Genomic DNA, 22,813 nt, shown 5'->3' on the forward strand with positions numbered 1-22,813 from the left:
GAAGGGGCCCGGGGCACCAGCCTGCCACGTGAGCATTGAGGGGGAGTCGCCAGGGAGGGCACTCCCCAGTTTCGGGAGCTGGTAGGCTCGGAGGCAGTGTAGTGCCCAGGGGTGCCATCGTCTAAGAATCGGCAGAGGGTAGTTCCTGCCAAGGGAGCCACGCGTCCCAGCCATGAGACCGTGTGAGGGCACGGAAAGAAAATTGGGGGGCATGGCCCGAAATTTGCGAGGACACCAACACAGGCGACGGGAATCTTGGTTGTCAGAACCGATAGTTTAAGCAAGAGGCGCTTGTTGAAAGCCCTGGGGTAGTTTAAAAGTTAATGGTTAGGGTAGATAGAGAAGTGTGAGGAGGCCATTGGGCCTCGACACAGGATGCTAGCTCTCCCTTATTCCCCTCCAGGAAGGGAACGTAGGGGTTGGGAGTAGGCGAGGAGACGATAGGTTTTCCGAACAAAGACAATAACGGGGGTTAGGAGACGGAATTATAGTGGGGAAGTAAAAATAAAAACAAAAAAACAAGTTGTGGCTAAATTGGTTTTTGCAAATTAAGGGAGTGGGTCTGGACAGAGACAGGCAAAGGCGATAGGTTGGGAGGGAGACAGTAGGGTAGGTTCGAGCCCGCCTTCCGAGTAGCCAGCACCACCGCACTCCCTCCACCAAACTCCATTTTAAGGCTAAAGGTTGGCCAACTTCATCTGCCGGCTGTTTTTGCTGCAAGGCCTGTGCCGGTCGGATCGTCTGCTGGCTGTTTACTATGAGGCCTGTGCCGGTCGGATCGTCTGCTGGCTGTTTGCTACGAGGCCTGTGCCGGCTAATTCGTCTGCTGGCTGTTTGCTACAACGGCCTTGTTTCGCCTTACCATGCCTTGCCTGCTTGCTTTTGCCATGCCATGCTTGCTGCCCCTGTTCTGTTTTGCATTTCCCCCCCCCCCTGTTCATTACCATGTGCGCCAGGCTCATCGCGCAAGCTGCAGGGACTGCCCTGTAGGCAGCCGCAACACGGGACTGCACTGGCGGCCCATGCACCGCTTTTGTCCACTGCGTTCATTTAAAAAAGGGGAGGCCTTGGACTGCGTATGAGTAGTCTGGCTCCCTGCTTCTTTTTCCGCAGAGTCCATCGATCCTGGGCCATGGTTTAGTGTAAATTTTGTAAGTTAAGATGTAATTGTAAATGAGTTGCGCCCCCTGCATGTGTGTCATAGCGCCGGCAATTTATTTAAGTCATCTGTATGAGTGGGTTTGTTTAGTTCGTTACTCAGCCCGTAGGTTATTTATTTTTGGGACATGAATACCCTGAATGTCGCACTCGGGGATTCAAAGGTAAAACGTATTAGGGGAGAACTACACATGATGGCACACGAAAATTCGATGACTCGGGACGAGTCTGTAAAATGGGGAGGGGGTAGTGTTAGGGCTGTGGAAATTTGCAGAACACCATGAAGGTCCTCAGATCAGTTATGCCGCTAAGTTGATGTTCAGAATAGGTTTCCTCACCGTTGTTTAATGGGATTTCTTCGTGTTCGCCGGGCTGTGACCCTTTGAGGTAGGTTTTTCTTTTTCTATTGTTATTTTGAACCGACATATCTCGCCCACCATTACAACAAACCACAACGCCAACAACACAACCGCCACCCACTACGCCACAATGCCAACCACGCTACGATCGCCACAACAACACCAACACCACCACCATTTAACCATCTTCGCCACTACGCCAGCTTGCAAACGCCATCCTCCATCGCTCTCCTGGCTCTTGGTCCTGTGGTTCATGCGCTCTTGGTCCTGTGGAGCGACCTGTTCGTTGGAGGCGTGGGACGGTAGAAAGTCCGGGCTCCGCACCGGAGACGCGGACTGGAAGCGCAGCTCTGCTGGCTGGGTGGCGTGAACCTGCGCGTCCGTGCGAGGAGCGCCAGAGGGAGCTCGCCGGCCACGCGAGCGGCCCGGGATCAGGCGTGGCCACGCTAGCTGCCGTGGGGACGGGGCGACGTGACTCTCCGGCCACTGAGGGGGGCAGGTAACCTGCCACGGTCTCGTGGTACCCGTTCGGTGGGCAGTGGAGGGGCAGTGGCCGGGGCGTGGGCAGGGAGGGCAGCGCATCGAGGGGCAGGCAGAGAGGGGCAGTGGACGCGGGGCGCGTGGAGAGGGTCAGCGCATCGGTGGGCGGGGAGGGGCAGTGGACGGTGGGTGGGCAGGGAGGGCAGTGCATCAGGGGGTGGGGAGGGGCAGTGGACGGGGGTGGGCGGAGAGGGGCTGTGCACCGGTGGACGGAGGGGGGCACCGCACCGGTTGACGGGGAGGGGCAGTGCACTGGGGGGCGGGAGGGGCAGTGCACTTTGGACGGAGGGCGGGGGGGAGTGGGAGGCAGTGCGGGGATGGGGGAGTGGCGAGGCAGTGCACGAGGGGGCGGGGTGTGGAGGCAGTGGAAGGGGGTGGGAGGCAGCGCGGCAGTTGATGAGGAGGGGGGAGGTGGCGCTGCAGGTGACCGGGAGGGAGGGGAGGCAGCGCACCAGTCGGCAGAGTATGGGCGGCGCGTTGCCCTGCACCAGTGTGCGGGGAGTGGGCGTAGCGTTGCAGCGCACTGGTGGACAGGGGGTGGGCGGAGAGGGCAGTGCACCGGTGGGCAGAGAGGTGCAGCGCACCAGTGGGCAGAGAGGGGCAGCGCACTAGTGGATGGGGGGGTGGGCAGAGAGGGGCAGCACACTGGGGGGTGGGCGGAGAGGGGCAGCGCACCGGTGGATGTCGGGTGGGCAGAGAGGGGCAGCGTGCTGGGGGCAGGTAGAGAGGGGCAGTGGGCGGGGGGCGGGCGGAGAGGGGCAGCGCATTGGTGGGTGGAAAGTGGCAGCGCACCGGTGGCCGGGGGTGGGAGGAGAGGGGCAGTGCACCGATGGACGGGGTGTGGGAAGAGAGGGGCAGCGCACCGGTAGATGGGGGTGGGCGGAGCGGGGTAGCGCATCGGTGGGCAGAAAGGGGCAGCGCACCAGTGGACGGGGTGTGGGGGGAGAGGGGCAGCGGACCGGTAGATGGGGGGTGGGCGGGGCAGCGCATCGGTGGACCTTGAGGGGCACCGCACCGTGGGTGGGGAGGGGCACCGCACCGGTGGGTGGGGAGGGGCACCGCACCGGTGGGTGGGGAGGGGCACCGCACCGGTGGGTGGGGAGGGGCAGCGCACCGGTGGGTGGGGAGGGGCAGCGCACCGGTGGATGGGGGTGGGCGGGGAGTGGTAGTGGACGGGGGGGTTGGCAGGGAGGGGCAGTGCATTGGGGGGAGGGGCAGCGGATCGGAGAATGGGTGGGCGGGCGGGGAGGGCAGCGCACCGGGGGACGGGCGGAGAGGGGCAGCGCACTGGTGAACGGGGAGGTTGGACGGAGAGGGGCAGCGCATCGGGGGAGGGGCAGCGGATCGGGGAATGGGTGGGCGGGCGGGGAGGGCAGCGCACCGGGGGACGGGCGTGGAAGGCAGCCCACTGGTGGATGGGGGTGGGCAGGGAGGGGTAGCGCACCGGTGGACGGGGGCGGGCATAGAGGGGCGGCGCACCGGTGGACGGGGGGGGGTGGGGTAGGGAGGGGCAGCACACTGGTGGGCGGGGAGGGGCAGTGCAATGTTGGACGGCGGGCGTGGAGGGGCAGCCCACTGGTGGGCGGAGAGGGGCAGCGCACCGGTGGACGGGGGGTGGACTTTGAGGGGAAGCGCACCGGTGGACGGAGAGGGGCAACACACCGGTGGGCGGAGATGGGCAGCGCAACGGTGGACGTGGGGTGGACGGAATGGGGCAGCGCACCGGTGGACGTGGGGTGGGCGGAGAGGTGCAGCGCACAAGTGGACGTGATGTGGGCGGAGAGGGGCAGCGCACTGGTGAACGGGGGGGTTGGACGGAGAGGGGCAGCGCACCGGTGAACAGGGGTGGGTGGGGAGGGGCTGCACACCAGTGGACGGGGGTTGGCGGGGAGGGGCAGCACACTGGTGGGCGGGGAGGGGCGGGCAGCGCACCGGTGGACGGGGGTGGACTTTGAGGTGCAGCGCACCGGTGGACAGAGAGTGGCAGCGCACCGGTGGACGGGGGTGGACTTTGAGGGGCAGCGCACCGGTGGACAGAGAGGGGCAACGCACCGGTGGGCGGAGAGGGGCAGCACACCGGTGGGCGGGGAGGAGCAGCATACCAGTGGACGGGGGTTGGCGGGGAGGGGTTGCACACCGGTGGGCGGGGAGGGGCAGCGCAATGTTGGACGGCGTGCGTGGAGGGGCAGCCCACCGGTGGGCGGAAAGGGGCAGCGCACCGGTGGGCGGGGAGGGTCAGCACACGAGTGGGTGGGGCTGCGTGGGAGTGCAGCGCACGGGAGGATGGGTGGGCGGAGAGAGGCGTAATAAAAACAAAAAAACTTTGCCGTTAAGAAATTGTTGTGGCCTGTTCCAAGTTGAGGCATGGTTGAGCAGGCCAAAAAAATGTGGTGGCTTCAGACCCCATCGAGGTGACGCAGGATACGCCTTTAGGCTCCAGAGAGCGAGGTGGCCGAGGATCGCCTGATGAAGGGCATAATTAAATAAGGCTTTTAATCGTCTTCAAAAGGGGTGTTTTAATGAACCCAAACACCCAATTTTCACTCTTGCACTTCCGTCAAGTTCCCTTCGTGTGCATGCAAAGGTTCAGGCTGTTTGGTTTCATGGTTTTGAAGTTATGGAGGACACACACACACACACACACGCACACACACACACACACACACACACACACACACACACACACACACACACACACACACACACACACACACACACACACACACACACACACACACACACACACACACACACACATACACACACATATACATACACACACATACACACACATACACACACATACACACATACACACATACACACATACACACACTTTATTAGTCGATATTTATTTATTTTTGGTTTTGATTAGATTCAGCAGAAAGTAAATGTTCTAATTTAGAGGATTAAAAAATATATGGAAAAGTGCAACACCTCAATCTACTTGAAGTGATGGACCACTAAATCCTGAAGATCAAATGAAGCAACACCTTTGGTTTTTTTCCATGAATTTTATCTTTGTGATGTTTTCAATAATATTGATCTCTGTTGAGTGCCTATTGTTGACAAATGCATATTGTATGTGCTCTTTCGCATGGATACTGATTGAAAAATGTTATTTTGAACATTTTTGAATTTATACTCTTTGTTTTTAGATAATTGAAATGAAAGTTTTCTCAAAATGTCATGTCTTTCATGATTTATAACTCGACTGGAATATATTTGTATGATCACTGTGTCGCTTGATTGTATTTATGCATTTAATTTCCTCTGGCCCGAGGAGCCTTCGCTTCACTGTTTTATCTGTGCAGCTGAGTGCAGTACGGTTGCCTCGAGAGCTCGGAAGCTCAGATCGCTTGAAGGGCTTCGGTTATGCTGTGTTTGATGATGTGGAATCTCTTTCGAATGCCTTGGCTCTCAATAATGAGGTAAAAGTAGTGCATGGGTCTTTGTCTGTGATTTGTGTTGGTGAGCGGCAACTTTTTCATCCGATTACGTTTGATTGAAATGTTTTTTTTCTTTTTCATGTTCTTGTCTTGCAGAATTTGTGTAACCGTCGAATAAGAGTAGACATTGCTGAGCAGTCACAAGATAAAGGTACCAACCAAAAGATGTGCTAGACCTCCTCTTTAAAGTTTCTCTTAAAAACATTTATCTTTGGTTCAAGGTGGAGCTTTTACAGAAATCGTGTGCAGGACAAACATGAGTAGACATTTGTGTACTTTAACTTCAATTGCAAGGATATTAGCAGACAATAGGCAAAAATATACAAGGTTAATCTCCAAATTGATCGATTTTATATTGTTCAAGGCTTTTTTTTTGTCTCTCTTTTTTTTCCGTACTATTCTAAAGATAATCCTCACACTGCAAATACCACCACCCTCCACCAAAAAAAAATCTAAAATGGGTTTCTTTTTAAAAATATATTTCCATATTTTACTATTTTTGTGTTTGCAACTTGGAATGATTTATTGCCTGCCCATTTTTCTCACTTTTTGGTTTGCCTGTTGTCCTTTTGGTTGATGTAAATGTATCCATTTTTGTTTTGCCCCTTCCACCTCTCCTGTGCACCCTTTACTAACCTATCCTCAACATCCCATTGGCATTATCGATTAGAATGGTATAAAACCTACATTATGTGCTATCATTTCAAATCCAAACTGTTTTGTATGATTGGCATTAAAAGCTTGACTGTTGTTGGACATTTTGTTTGGCAGATCGAGATGACCGAGGTCGTGATCGAGATGACCGAGGTCGTGATAGAGATTGGGCGAGGGATAGCGGTAAGACCGAATGTGACTGGCGATCCAGGAACACTGAGGATTTTTCACGTCGCAATGGTTTTCAAGCTGACTCTCGTGAGTGCAACCACCACTTGAAAAAATTATTAATGCAGTGCTGTCGGGCTCCACTATTTGCGGATTGGCTATTCTCAGGTCATAAAGTGTGACCTGCTTCGACATTCGCGCTTCGTGTATTCGTGTTTTTTTTTATTTTTATTTTTTAAGCACTTCAGGACTGGCCTCCTATATCCACCTGGGCACTTGGAAATCCACCACATCACAGAATTACATAAAAAGGTGCAAAAATAGATCCCCTTAACTGCAGCCCAATTAGCTTTCTGTACTTCCAATCATCAGCAAGGTCATGGAATCCATCATGGCAGTTGACATATCATTCCATTTCTCCAACAGCCTCATCTCAGATCATCAATTTGAATTCAGACCTCGTCACTCAACTTTGGACATGCTGCTTCTACTCCCAACAATGGATGGAGGCCCTCAATATCAGGCCTGAGATCAGGGTTGTCTCTGGACACATCTCGAGCTGTTGATATAGTCTGACATCCTACCTTCCTCTCCAAACTGTCTGCCTATGGAATCAAAGGCCAACTCCATTCTTGGATTACTGACTTTCTCCCCTATTGTAGTCAAGTTGTGTCTCTCAACGGCACCCTTCCATCTCTTCTCCCTGTCAAGCCTGGAGTACTCCAAAGCATTGCTCTTGGCCCCCATCTTATTCCTAATCTTCATCAATGATATCACTAACTCTGGAAAATCCTCTTTATCTCTGACTCCACACTCTGTTGTGACATCTCTCATTGTTCTGATTGACAGGTAGCAGCCTCTTCCCTCTTGTCTGACTTTGACTTTGACAAAATCACAAACTGGTCAAACACAATTTTGCTTATGTATCCATATTGTCCACCCTTTCCGTTTTCCCTTCCCCTTTATCGTTACCTGCATCCCTTGTTTGTCCATCCACAACTACTTTCTCCCTCTGCCCTACTGTTCCCTTTTGCCCCTTGTGTTCCCTCTCCCTCTGCCCAACTGTTACTTTATGTTGTGTCCTGATTTTTTTTTCTTTCTGAATAATCACTCTCTCATGAGCTGAGATCATGTCAAAAAAATATTTTTATTAAAATTTAAATACTGCCCCAATATTCGTGGATCCCGAGATTTGTAGCATTTTTCAGTAACGTGTCCACTGCAAATAGCGGGCTCTGACAGCGTGTGCAAGTTTTTTTCCCCTGGCTATCTTATCTACTCCACTTAAAAGGCAAGTGCGCATATACAATTCCATTGGTCAAAGTTGTTTAAAGTTGGGGTATGGAGCAGTGTGCATACCATTACGTCGGAAATGCAACTTTATCGACTTTCTGAAATACTGTCGTCATGTATTTGTGACTGACCCAAGTGCTTACATGTGACTATGCTTACAAGTTTGTGACATTTGTTTTTCTGAGCTAGTTCAGTGCATTCACAAACGAATTTACCAAGTAACTAACGTGTCTATAATTGGTACTTGTGACTTGTAATGCCCATTCGTGAAACATTGTGTTGTGGAAATGGTTCATTGAGAGTTAATGTTTATTATAGTGCAGTTATATCCTGAGTCTATGTCTCAGCATAAGCGTAAACTCAACAATTGTGATACTAGTATCAGAAACGTGTTGCTTATGTAATAGTTCGATATCGTTCACCTATCCCAATGTCTGTGTCTCGAATTGTCAACTGTTTATAATGTTCTGCCCTTTGGAATCTGTCCTTTTTATTATTTATTTATTTTATTTTTAGCATTCTGGCAGGCCCTCAAACACAAGTTTAGGTGGAAAAAGCTGCTTGACAATTACCACTGGGCATCATTACCTCAGAGCTTCTGGGAGTCCCACCCATTAGGATGAGCAGTGGCCAATTGTGAGAGTGAGGGGAGGGAGGGTGTGGAGCATCAGCCATGAGGTGCGCACCCAAGTCCATAAAGGTGGGAGCGAGGAAGAAAGTGGGAGAAGAAATCTGGGATCATCAGGATCCCCAGGCTGAAGGCTGTGTCTGGCTGCAAGCTGCTGTACGGAAGCTAATCTGGAGTCACCCTCTTCTCTCCTCAGGCAGCGGCACGGGACGTTTGCCTTGTCTTCAGCTGCCAGGAATGGCCTGCAGACTATCTCGGTTTTGCCTGCATCTCTCTTCTGTCTCTTCACCCCTCCCCCCCCGGTATTGTCTATCTTATGTGGTGTCTTTTTTATATATTTGTATGCAACCTGTGGCTGCTTGTCTGTATCATTTTCTGGGGGCACATCTGTGCCGCTGATGCGATGCCCCATTACCAGCACGCTGGTACTCATTTTGTTGACCTCAGAAGCATGGTAGGCCGAGTCACCCACCTGGTGTAAATTCAACGACATGATGGGGGCTTGAGCTCTCAAGACTGGGATCTTAAGCCAATACTAGGCTTATGTGGTGTGTCTGATTAGGCCCTCAGGTAAGTTACCCTGTGTGTGAAGTGAAAAGTGGGGTTAAGCAATTTGTTCACTTTGTCTCTGTCTGTCCATCTCTGTCTCTGCAGACATCAGTTTAAGATCGAGGAACAACTCAATTTTAATTGAATGTTATATTTTGAACAATAATCGGAAGATAAACCTGCAGTTTAGCAGTACTTTGGCTCTGAATTCGCCCCTATCACACATGTGCAGATTGGAGTGAGAAAACCCTTTTATTCTGTCTGCCTGTCTGGCAGTCAAACAAAATTGAAAATCATTCCATACAGGAAACTTAGTTTTTAAGGATGTCATAAAGGACAAAAACAACAGGCACAAAGAACGAATGCAACATGCTCAATAAATAAGAGATGCTGCATCAATGGCTGTAAATTTTTGATTTTTTTTTCTTAAACATTTCAAGTTTTTATTTCATTTCAATTTAATTATATATTTGAACACTATAACATTCTGCTTATTGGCACTTTCAAAACCCTTTTAAAAATTGTTTGTTTTTTTTTTGTATACTTTGTCGAGGCTCGTATAAGAACGAACACGCAACATAGAACAAAGGGAGTGTGAGATGGGGCGAGAGAGGGAAGCACAACAGTCGGTAACGGACATCAGGAGATCTGTGGAATACAGAGGAATGGGGCAGGGTGCATGGGGTAAACAAGATTACCACTATAGGGACTTTCAGTTCAGAAATGGGGAATTTGAAGGAGGTGGGTTTGAGGTGGATTAACAGGAGGTAGAAAACGTCATGGTTTTGGATGGGGGAAGACAAGAGATTGTGAACAGCTGTTTTGAAAACCTGGAGGGAAGAGTGTGTGGGAGTTTGTTCCAGTGGTGTGAAGGAAGAGGAATGAAAGAGTGAAAGTGAGCAGTGATTCTTGATTTTGGCAGTTTCACCAGAAGGGGGTTGCTGGCAGACCTTGAGCTTCCTGCAGAAATATTAAGGGATAATTGTATGTATGTATGGTAACGACATACATATACATATGTATGTACAGGAATCCCATAAATGCTCAATTGGGTTTAGATCTGGTGACTGAAAAGGCCATGACATATGGATTTGGACATTGTCATCCTGGAAGGCATGCCTCACACCCACCCCCTGGCAGGAAAGAAATGCTGCAACATGGGGTGAAGATGATAACTCGGTACCATTAAGTAGCAATTGGCATTGACCTTGCCTTCTAAGGTAATGACCACACCCAAACAATGCCAGGAAAATGCTTCCCACATTACAGAACAACCAGAACCCTTCACTGTTGGAACCAAGCACTCTGAGTTGTAGTGTTCATTTGCTTGGTGTCATACGTGCACTTGTCTGTTTGTTGAGAACAAGGTGAAGGATGATTCATCTGACTGTCATGTTTCTCCACTGCTCGGCATTCCATTGTCTGTGTTTATTTATTATTATTATTATTATTATTATTATTATTATTATTATTTCATCACTGGACTTGCAAATGTGCATTGCCAGGTGTGATAAGGGCAATTCCACGACCTTACGGAGTGACACTTTGAGTCATTTTTGTGAAATTTGATTGCTCTAGCACAGCGATTAAAGCCACATGTACCTACTCTCGATATATCATATTGCAAAGGAAGAGTTGCACTTTACAGAGATATTAATGTAGTTCCTGGAAGTTGGACCATTGTCAAGTAATTAACATTCAAAAACTGTGTTACGGCATGACACTGTCTTTTGTCATTTAATAAACAATAACAACATTTATTGAAAACTCTGCTCTCACAATAGTTATAAAATTGTAATGAAAGACTAGGAAGATGCACTAATAGTTGTACCTTCAGTTCAGGGGTTTCAAAATTCCAGACATGACCTAATTACTCTGAAATAATTACAATAGTCCCGTTACGGAGTGACGAAAAATCTCATTACGGAGTGACGAGTCAATTTTGAGATTTCTTCCAAAGCAACAAATCATTTCTGGATTATGCCAGACTTTCAGTCTGAACCCAGCTGACTTGTGCTGGCATTGTACTTGAACGTTTCAACATCTAACGCATTAGAAAAAAGAAAAAAAATCTGAACTGAAAAATATACAAAAGTCAATAAATAGACTAAATAAATTGAGAACAATTTACGAGTGGATGACCAGAAATAAAACAAAGTTTGGAATTAATCAGTTGGCCACATCACAAAACTTCACATGACTGTCCTGCAAAAGGTTCCATTTCCCAAAGGACATTCAGTAAAGACATAATGATTGTGATGGTCAAGGGATGGCTGAAGAAAGAATCTGACTTGGTTGGAATCAATCCAGGATTTATCTTCCACCTCTGGGAATGTATATGCCAAGTCACGTAGGCCCGCTTTTCACAAAAATGATACTTCCAAACAACCATCATCTACTATCTGAGTCACCTGGACAACAAACAACTTCTTAGATTTTTTTGTGACATACTGCACAGTCACAAAGTCACCAGGGTGCACTTGGGGTTGACTGTCTTACCTGGGGCGCGCAGCAGGTGCTGGACTAGCAGTGTTTTGACATCCCAAGGCTGATACATGGCACTCGGGGTGAAGACTCACCAATTCAAATTGTTCCGCTGTTGAGTACATAGAAGCGCTCACAACATATTTCCTCACAGGTTTCACACTGTGTTTGGTGTGTTTTCAGAAGCGATGTCACTAACTGCCAGCGCTCATCCAATTGCGACTGGCACTTCTGAATGTCTGGCACTCCTGCTGCCATGAATAAAACTTCGATCTTTTTGCACTGTGCCGCTGCTACGCGGAAGAAGGATTCTGCATCAGATACAGGATCCCCAGCCAGATTTTCCAACCAAACTCTCCTCTTTACCTCACCTCCTATCCCATCAACAGTGCCCTTACTTCCCATGAGATGTGGCAAAGAAATTCCAGGATAATTGAATCTTGAACAATTCTTGAAGGAATGTTAGATTGGAAAACAAGAATTTCTGTTTAAATTGACTGGCTGCCCCATCTGAAAAAAGTCAATCGCCCTAATCCTGGGGTGGCATGATATCAGTGTGGTGATGATATTGAAGAGGAAGGTATGAACAGCATATTTGTCATGCTAGCGGTCATCTCTAACAATAACGAAAGACTCGGTAACATTAACATCAATCCAGGCGCACACTGTGAATAGAGCGACTTGGACGTGGCTCCAATGAGCACTCTGGATTTCATTATGTTCTATCGCAGCATAGTTCTCTGCAAAATCGACCTGGACGACAATGCGATCTCCATCAACTGCCTTCCTTCTATCTTCAAAGAAGTAGCTCTGCTTCCTCTTGATGAATGAGTGCAATCTGAAGTATGGAAGTTGTTTGCATATCTCATGCAGGGCATCCTGCACAGTCCCATCTTTAGCTACTTTTGTGGCCCAATGCTCAATTGTCTCCCACTGAAACCATTTCAGCGGCAGGTTAGCTGTTTCGTCATCGACAGAATACACTGTGGCAAACTTGGTATGGCATTCCTGACATTTTCCTGTCATGCAGTTGTCCGAATCCTGTTCAGATACAATGCTTCCAAGGAATTCACGAAAGTTAGTCGAAAGTCCAGGTACATGAGATGACAAGGCCTCCAATAAGAGGCACATGTTTTCGTGATATCTGCAGAGGCAGACATTGTGCGGAAACTTTGAATTGAGGCATACATTGGCTTGACAAAGTGCTGCAAAATTGGAGTAGCCGATCTTGATGTTTGTATATTTCTCACAAAAAAACTGTATGCCTCTCGTATTGTCATCATAAGGAAACTCTATGGAACCTTGTCCTTCCGTTTCCCAGTCTTAATGATCACAAAGTCCTTCTTCCCTGGTGACATCCATGAAATATTGGGCTGCTCATAAAATTTCTTGACAGCATCACTAACATTGGCAGGAACTTTGTGCTCAGGCGCATACTTGCTTTCCGTGTCAACTTCATGTCGGGTAGGTTCGTTTCCGACAGCCAGCCGTCTGATAACAGCTTTGCGTTTCCTCGGTGATTTTGGGAGGGCCTCTCAAGCTCGTTTAACAGCCTTGCCTATGCTGGAGCTGTTCTTGTGGGCAGGAGACCGAGAAGTTGGAACAGGACTCACAGTGTTTTTGCCCTTTGCCCGACATCTCCTCTGACGCGCATGTTCACTTTCCCTTGCCTTGGCAACATTAACAGCACGTGCCTCTCTCTTGCGTTTCGCATCCAGCTCCCTGCATTTTTATTTGTGCCTGTCTCAAACTCTTTTAGCGCTCGGCAGCAGTCAATGGCATCCTTTCTGTAATATGACTGCATCGACAAATTATCCATATGAATTGCACCGTACCCTTCTATGAATCATCTAAAAGATCATGAAATGTTTTAGGCCACAAAAACTGACAGTAGAGGTTGTAAGCGGCTTCACTCGGCTTGTCCACTGCAATGTTGGCGGTCCACGGTGGCGCGGTGATTTTCTAGTTTTCCTCTTACGATGCATATCTGCAGGTGACAACAGAGGTGTAGTTTGTACTCACCAATTGCTGGATGTAAACCGATTTCAAAACCACTCAAGATGACCACGCGTAAACTTGAAACTTGTCATATGGAAGTAAAATCTGGCACACAATGAATTCTGGGACAGCTACTCTGCCACCACCTTTTTTCAGGCTGAGTTAACAATTGTTTGACAGAATGCGTCACTCTGTAACGTTATGGAGTGATAAGTTTTCTTTTTAATTTATCTTTTGTACATTAAAAAAAATAAAAAATATTATACTGTACAATGATTGAGTGGTATAAGTTCTTGATGACCCTGGATTTATTTGGTTTTTCATCCACCAGTTATAGAGAAAAGTAAACAAATGTCAAATTTTCGTTATGGAGTTACACGTCACGGAGTGACATCTGACTCCTAATTTGAGTGTTAATTAAGCATAGAAGGACAACTCGTATTATTTTCAATTGGTTTTGAAATAATCTTCATACAGGTAGCTTCTGATGGATAGCATTTGTTGACTTCGTACCAATGACTTGAGAGACTAATGAATTAATAGTTCTTTGCATTATCGAGGGCCAATTTTACTGCACTTTTCAGTAGAATGACTTCATTAATTGCAACGAGTGATGTAAGCCAACAGAGCAACCTAACTCAGTGATCTTGATATTATCTGAAAGTACATGTTTTCAGCTTTCATTTGGTACATAACATGAACCTTTTCAGTTAAATTTAAAATTTGACCTCTGCGGACCGTTTGTCGTGGAATTGCCCATAAGTGGTTTGTACATTGCAACGTGACCATGGTATCCTGCTCTGTGGAGTTCTCAGCATACTGTTTTTGATGAAACTGGCTGCTCGCACCTAAGGTTGAAATTTAGTCGGATGTTTGCAGTTGCTTGCCTGCTTTGCCTTGCATTTCAAATTGATGCATGGATATCACAATCCTGGAGTATGTGCTTCCACCCACTGTTGCCCTTTGCTGATTATGTCTTTCCCTCAGAGTTCCATGCCAATATCACCTTCAACACAATGCTCAACTTGCTAAAGTTTCATGAGCGTCTTTGTCACTGAAGCTCCTGTCAAATGCACCCCAACAATCACTCTCTTTCAAAGTCACTAAGGTCTCCTCTTGGAGCCATGTTAGCCATAATTATAGGCAACCAGGCCTGTGCAGAAATTTTACACATGACCCTAAGCATGCTGGGATGTTATTTGCTTCTGAGCCACACCTGTATAGAAGCCGTTGCTTTCAACATACTTGGTATCCCTCATTTACTCAGGTGCTTCCATATTAATTTTTTTTTGTCCACGACATGTATGTTATGTATGTATATATATATGTGTAAGTGGGGTAATAAATGCAGATGAGTGCTCATTTCAAATAATATCTTTATTCATCCATCATAGAAATGGGTGAATCTATTTGAAGAAAAATAACAAAAACCAATCCACCAAAAACCTACAACGTACATCAAAGCATTTTGTTAGGACATGCTGATTTACGCAGGTTTAACAGTTCAAAGCAATTGTAGTACGAGAACCATATCCCTGGTGACATCTTTATATTATTGACATACAAAAGTATTGCAGATTGTCAATCAATAATGTCATCAGTTTTACCATCCTGAACAATAAATTCAATGTTCATGATATGCAATTTGTTATTTTCACATCATCAAAGCTGAAAATATCAATTGCATTCAACCCTTATTGCAACAAAGTAATTTGCTATAACTCTTCTTATTCTTCTTCTTTCGGCTGCTCCCGTTCGGGGTCACCACAGCGGATCATCCGTATGATCTGCATAGTGATTTGGCACAGGTTTTACGCCGGATGCCCTTCCTGACGCAACCCTGGTCGCCTCTTACGACACAGGGATATGGTACACCTATTTTAACCGGGGTATACACCGGCCCAGGATACTGGTACTCATTTCGCCGACCTCGGAAGGATGACAGGCTGAGTCAACCCCCTGGTGTATTAATTCAGTGGCCCAACGGGGCTTGAACTCAGGACCTTTTGGATCCCAAGCCGCTGCCCTAACCACTGCGCCAACACCAGGCTTAGTAATTTGCTATAACATAGAGTTTATAATATTCATAGGGATGACATATGAAGAATATTAAAATCACATGACATGAAGTTCACAATTACGGAAAATGAAAATAAAGGTGATACCTGAACCCGTTTCTTCAACTCACCCCCAGGTGAAAAAGCATTTCATCACAGCAGTCACAAAGGTCACACATTGCTGTAAGCACTGGCTGTTCTTAACATGAAAACGATCAACTCATTGGAATCACCAAATAATGAAATATTCAGCAACACAAACTTCGAAAGACACGATAACACTGAATTATCACTTTGGTATTTATTGTGGTCATTATAATGATGCATTTCAGGTCTCCTCGCCTGATCATATGAATTACAAGGCAAGCGGTGCTTTCGCAAATATGTACATCATATTAGAGTGGTACAAACACACCAATGATGATATCAGCGAGCGGAGCACACTTTCAATTTGGTGTCCCTCATTTACCCAGGTGTTTCCATATTTTTTTTTTGTCCATTACATGTATGTTATGTATGTATGTTATGTATGTATGAAATAAGTAGATTATTATTTTATAAAGACGCATAGAAAAACCGCAAATCAAACACCAAAATGTAAATTTTGATGAGATCCATAACAGCAAAGATTGTCTCAAGAAAAACTTTATTTTTAATTAAGGTTGCAGAGGTTGTGTTTTCACCTCTATCTGTTTGTCTGCTGCTTGGTACTGGCAAAATCGAAGATTCACAAGTACATTGGTTGCTCTCTGTCTGTCTGTCTGTCTGTTTGGATGTCAATGCCCCACAGGTCACATTTTTACTCCAATCTTCATAAAACGTTATCAGATGGTAGAAGTAGTGACAAGCTAGAAACCCACTATATATGTATATGTATATGTATATGTATATGTATATGTATATGTATGTATATATATATATATATATATATATATACATATACATATACATATAATACCCTCAAATATCGCAGGTTGCATTCCTGGAATAAAATGCCGTGATGGTGGAAACCAAGGGTCAATGGGAATAGGGGGGTTCGGTTCCTTGGCTTCAAGAAAATGGAGATTAAGATGTGTAGCAGCCAGAAATAAACGCATCACAATTTAAACTCGAAGGGCACTGGGTTGAGTGCATACCTCCAACATGTAATGCCTGATCCACGAGAACATATCGTGCCCAATACATTTTTGAAATATCATGCTATATATCATTTTTGGCCCCATCTCTCAATGTTGAAGAATCACTTTAAAAATTAAATATTTTTTCGTATCCAGATCTGGATTTGGATGTTCACAAATCGAATCGATTTGTCGTGGTTACACACCCAACCTGTCCACCAAGTTTCATCCGAATCCGTCCACAATTTTTTGAGATATTGTGCTTTATATCATTTTTGGCCCTGTCTCTCAATGATGAAGAATCACTTGAAATATTAAATAATTCTCGTATCCAGATCCGGATCTTCACCAAAATCTAATCAGTTCATCCTTGTCACACATCAAACCTGCCCATAAAATTTCATCTGGATCCGTCCAACTTTTTTAGATATCCTGCAGACAGACAGACATAGAGGGGTGAAAACATAACCTCCACCTTCGGTGGTAGAAGTAATAACCATGTAAAATATATATGAAGCATGTTAACATTGAAATATATGTGTAAATAAAATAAATACGGTACCAATTAAATAAAAATACAAGTCTTTTGCCCTTTAAATTCATTCCAAAACAGTGAGGTGATTTTTACAAAACAGTGAGGTGGGTGAGGATAAATATATTACGTACTCTGCCATAAATAGAAAACACAAGACTAAGCTCGTGATGATGATTTTGCTGCTTTTAAAGGGGGAGAGGGTGGTGTTTAGAAAGTTGTTGATGTTGAACTTGGGATGTCTGCTGGATCATTGGGAGCACAACAAAGGTGCCTGCTGCATTGCCAAATAGAGGAAGGGTATGACGATCCTTCGCCACCTTGACCCAGAGTGGATCTTTCCTGTTTAGAGAGGAAGGTACAAAATGGCATCCTCTTCCAAAATAATCCTGTCTCTGGTGTTAAAAAAACTGTTTCATCCAGCATAAATCCCTTTGCTTCTATTGGTTCCATAAGCTGCAGTTGGTAGTTTTTCACAGCATCATGGTCTGCCATGGTTAAACTGGATCTTTGGCCCTGGGTGCCTCATGGAAATGTTGGTAAATCTGCAATGGTTTCTTCCATAACCAGTCCACTCAGGCATTTTTTTTTCTGTTTGGTCCTTGATCCAAACATTAAGCGTTTTTTTAATATTTTTTTTTTCCATCCTTTCCATTAGAGGATCACTGTTCTGGAATGAGACGTTTGCGCAATGCTGAGCAGGAACACTTGCACGGATATTTGACTCACTTTTATTGCACAGTCGAGTCATTGATCCCATAATGGTGGCCCACAGATGCCGCACTTTGACCTCTTGCAAACCTATCTACTGTAATAACTAAATTTTTGTGGAATGTCATAACCTTTCTCTGCATTTTGGCACAACTAATTTTCTCCATTATTTTATGTTTGGGTGCCATTATTAACTGTTGTGTGTCTACTAGATCTTGTATATCTAGTATTACAGGATCTCCAAATGTCATTTCCTGTTCAATGACGATTCACGATTAAACTGAGCTTTGGTCCATCTGTTGGTCTGATTACTGCAATTAACAGTGCACAAGAAACAGGAAAAGGCTCGTAATGGGAGGTAATCACACGCGCGGATGCAAACAATGACTCATCTCGGCTCAAAAACCGCGATTGGCCGAAATGAAATACCGCGATAACTAAATTGGAACACAATAGGTTGCCCACGACTGGTCAAAATCCACGATGTTCGAACCGGCGATATTTGAGTGTTTACTGTATATGTATATGTATATGTATATATATATATATATATATATATATATATATATATATATATATATATATATATATATATATATATATATATATATATATATATATATATGACCGTTTTTACAGCCATTTTTCCCTGCTGTGCAGGGGTTGGGCTTTTTCTTGAGGCAATGTTTTTTTTTTATGGCCGGATGCCCTTCCTGACGCCAACCCTGGTCGCCTCTTATGACACACAGGGATATGGTACACCTATTCTAACCGGGGCATACACCGGGACCAGTACACTGGTACTCATTTCAACGACTTCGGAAGGATGACAGGCTGAGTCAACCCCCTGGTGTTAATTCAGCAGCCAACAGGGCTTGAACTCAGGACCCTGGGATCCCAAGCCACCACCCTAACCACTAAGCCAATACCAGGCTTTTTATATATATATATATATATATTTATATATATATATATATATATATTGCGTACTGTTTGAATGTGAGTTGGACCGTCAGTCGTCTATTACTTATTATTGGACCTTGATTATGTCTTAATTACTTCTGTGGTAATCGTGAATAATATATTGAAAAAAAAATGTGGTAAATCTTACTCTTGGAACATACCTTTTAGCCATGTTGACCTTTAGAGCCTTTACTTTTGTTTTCGACCCCTTTAGACCATTTTGTACCCTTTGGACCTTTTAAGACTCTTTTTATACCATTTAAACCATTACACTTTTTCGTCTTCTAACACCCTTAAGACCCCTTTCTAACTTTGGGACCCCAGATCCCCATTGACCCCATTGGAACCCTTAGTTTCCTAAGACCCTACAGACCCAGTTAGATCTTATGTCTGAGGGTCTTCTGCAATAACACTTGAGGGTCACCAGTCCAAATCAAAAGGCCCCCATTACCAAGCTAAGAGGGTGCTAAACTGAATTAATTAAAAAAAAAATTCAGGTTCTGCTCATCTTGGTAAGTGGCAAAAGAGAAGAGTCCCATGTGTTAAAAGGGAAAACTGTGTCTCAGACAACAATTTCACTCCTGTGATTATGAAATGGGATATTTTTGTGATTTTATTATTGTGCTTGGTCAGGACTTTTTCAAGATGTCAGAATGAAACTTACACAGCTTATTTGTATCTACAGTATGTGTAGTACATGTGAATAAAATCTGGTCAAAATCAGTCGAAGGTCACGGTCGATGCCATCCAAAACATGTAAAGCACCAATTCGGTGGTAATTCGAAAATGTATCAACCAAATTTGACATGCACAACATTGCATCATGTAAAACATTTGAGAGGTCAAATTTTCCAAATTACAAAATTGTTTCCATGGAACCTATTGTTTATTTGGATGATGCAAGTATCGTGCTATGCACGACATCTTTCTTATTTGTTTGTTTGCCTGTGACTAGGATATCTGAAAGAGTTGAGGATGGATTCAGGTGAAATTTGGTCGACAGGTTGGGTGTGTGATGCGGACTAATTGACTAGATTTTGGTGAATATCCAGATCTGCGTATTAAAATTTTTTAAGCGATTATTTACCATTGAGAGATAAGGACAAAAACGATACAGGGTGTTCCAAAAAGACCTGGACAACTTTGGTTGTTAATATATTTAGTACCACAAATGATGCAGCGATACCCTTTACTTTGTTTTATGTGATACAGAAACTCATAAAGTTTTCTTAATTTCCAAGTCTGGTGGTTTAATGTAAAATATAATGGTGACTCAACAGGAGAAACCTCAGTGTGTTGGATGGTTCATTGAGACGAGATCCGACATGCAATGTCAGTGTAATTTCCATACAAGGTATGGAAGGAATTCACCATTGTGGACTGGTATCAGAGTGGTACAAGGGTTTTGTAAGTTGTCAAGCAGAAAAGTACCGGTCGACAAAGGACAAGTGCAGCAGACGTTGAACGAGTGTATGAATCGTTTCAACAAAGTCCCCGAAAATTAATTTGACATGCATCAAGAGAACTGGAACGACCAACCACCACTGGACACAGGATTTTGCATAAAAGGCTCAATTTTTATGCCTCCAAAGGTGCAGATTCTACACGAACTCAAACCAAATGATGGACCCAAATACAAGGCATTTGCCTTGGAAATGCTCAGTCGCATAGAGGATGATGAGTATTACCTGAAAAAGGTCATGTTCACAGATGTAGTTTGCTTTCATGTATCAGTGAAGGTTAACTGGCACATTGTGAGGATCTGGGTCTCTGAAAACCCCCATGTCGTCATGGAACACATACGTTGACAGTACAAAGGTCAATGTGTAGTGTGGCCTTATCCATGACCGCTTGGTCAGTCCGTTTTTCTTAGCCGAGGATCAGTAATTTACATGAACATGTTGGAAGGATTCGCCTTAACACAGATTGAAGACCTGCAACCCGATATCATTTTTCAACAGGACAGTGCCACCCCTCATTGAACCTTAATTGTTCGAGCCGTCATGAATGAAAATTTTCCATGTCACTGTATTGGTCGAGACGGACCAATCGCCTGGTCCCTATGATCACCAGACATAACCTCCCTTGATATATATTTTTTTCTGTTGGGGTTCATCAAAGATGTCCAGAATATTAAGGTGGCAAACATACAGGATCTTTGTTCTCAGATCACAGCTGCATGCGCATTGGTGGACACAAACATGCTGAGCTGAACGTGGAAATAACTTGTGTACTGCCTTGATATCCTGCGCATGACAAACGGAGCTCACATTGAAGTATATCGAAAGTGTGCACGGAACTTTATGAGTTTCTGAATCGTATAAACCAAAGGGTATCGTTGTATCATTTGGGGTTCTAAATATATAAACAACCAAAGGTGGCCAGGTGTTTTTGGAACACTATGGTAGAGCACGTTATCTCAACGTTATGGACAGATTTGGACAAAACTTATTGGACAAGTTGGGTGTCTGCAAAGGAAGAATTGACTAGATTTTGGTGAAGATCCGGCTACTATAAGTTTAAGTGATTCTTAACCATTGAGAGATGGGGCCAAAAATGATATATAGCATGATATCTCAAAAGGTGTTGACGGATTCGGATGAAACTTTGTGGACACGTTGGGTGTGTGACAATGAAGAATTGATTAAATTTTGGTGAAGATCCAAATCTGGATCTGGATATGAGAATTATTTAAATTTTAAAGTGATTCTTCACCATTGAGAGATGGGTCCAAAATAGACATCGCACTGTATGGCATGATATTTCAAAAATGTTTTGGGCCCGATATGTTCTCGTGGATCAGGCATTACGTGGTGGAGGTATGCGCTCTACCGAGTGCCCTTCTAGTTATAATATAATATCACTATGCCATCATCACAGTTTGCATCTTGAACTGGTTTACGCAGTCTTGTAGACCTTGACCCAAAGATATTGTGTAGAAAATTTCAGCTTCTTCGAAGGAGGTGTTACAATTTTATTTTGTGGAAACGAAAAAAACCTCCACACCCCTACTCACCCTCTGGCAGTGGTACACCCCAAAATTCCAGGCTGGGTATGGTTAACAGACAAAAACAAAATGATTACCTTTTCAAGTACCAAAGTATAGTGCAGTTCATAATGTATTTTCGTTCACTTTATTTTTTTTGTGGAGATTTGCTCTGCTATAATTTTTTTTTTTTTTGAAACATGAGTATATACTGAATATGAAAACTAATGTTTTAATTTTTTTTTTTAAAGTCTGTATGGTGACCATTTTGGACTTTCAAAATGGCCACGGTTGAAAAATCAATTTTCCAAATAACTCCGATTTTATTCCATGTAATTCAAGAGCTTTCGGTGGCTAAACATATTTTATGGGACAGGGAATCCTGCGAGACTCGTACAAGCAGCGAAGTATAATGGAAAGAAAGATATTCAGTATAAAAGACCAGTTTTTTTTCCTCTATTTAATCGCAAAACTGACAGTATTGCATGCAAAGATGATGTTTTTTTTTTTTTTCTTCTCGTTATTAGCATTTTTAAAATGTCATTCAAACATGCTGCATGTCACATTTGCTATGGACACATTGTGCTGTTGCCACATTTTGAATAATCTGTGCACCACAAGTTCTTTGACCAGCAAGAACATCTTTGTGAGGAACAGTCTCCCTTGCACTGGCATCTCACCATATCTATCATAGCCTTGGGTGCTGGAGAAATATTCGTGCTGGTTGGCTTCAGCTGGTCATCATTGTTCTTTGAGCAGCCCTTCTGCAATGGATCCAGGTGAACTTGCTGGGCAGTTCTTGCTTGTCCACAAACTCGAGCCTGCACATGTACCCTCAGGATGTGTTGTTTGAGTGTTCCAAGTGTAGGTGGTAGCTTGTGGCTGTCCGCCATGTTTTTGCACCTCTGGAATGCTTCAGATTTGAATATCCTTTTGGGCAGTAGGCAGCACACCATCGTACCACGTTTGTCTGCAGCTCTTCCGTCACTTCTTTGTCATCAGACAGCATCCTCAAAGCCTCTGATGTTATCTTCAGCTCCTCGGAATATGTTAAACCATGTAGCCTTTCCTACTCCTAAAAACCTCCCAGTGTTGTCAGCACCAGAGAAAGCATGGAATGCAAGCAAACCCTTTGCCTTTTCTGGACCTCAGACTTCCCAGAAAGG

General features: G+C 44.8%; 1 protein-coding gene across 4 annotated transcripts in view; it reads left to right on the top strand.

Annotated features, from left to right (window-relative positions):
* LOC147029797 (eukaryotic translation initiation factor 4B-like) overlaps positions 1-22,813 on the top strand; it is a 186,396-nt gene that overhangs the window by 25,230 nt on the left and 138,353 nt on the right. For all 4 annotated transcript variants that reach the window (XM_085873131.1, XM_085873132.1, XM_085873129.1 and 1 more), the window contains exons 4-6: positions 5,372-5,488; positions 5,603-5,657; positions 6,278-6,418. In XM_085873131.1, the coding sequence (XP_085729257.1) occupies positions 5,372-5,488; positions 5,603-5,657; positions 6,278-6,418 (313 nt within the window). The remainder of the gene's footprint in view (positions 1-5,371; positions 5,489-5,602; positions 5,658-6,277; positions 6,419-22,813) is intronic.

This window comes from Eptatretus burgeri, chromosome 3, assembly GCF_056783735.1.
Source record: "Eptatretus burgeri isolate ZD-2024b chromosome 3, Ebu_testis_v1, whole genome shotgun sequence".
Taxonomy (NCBI): Eukaryota; Metazoa; Chordata; class Myxini; order Myxiniformes; family Myxinidae; genus Eptatretus; species Eptatretus burgeri.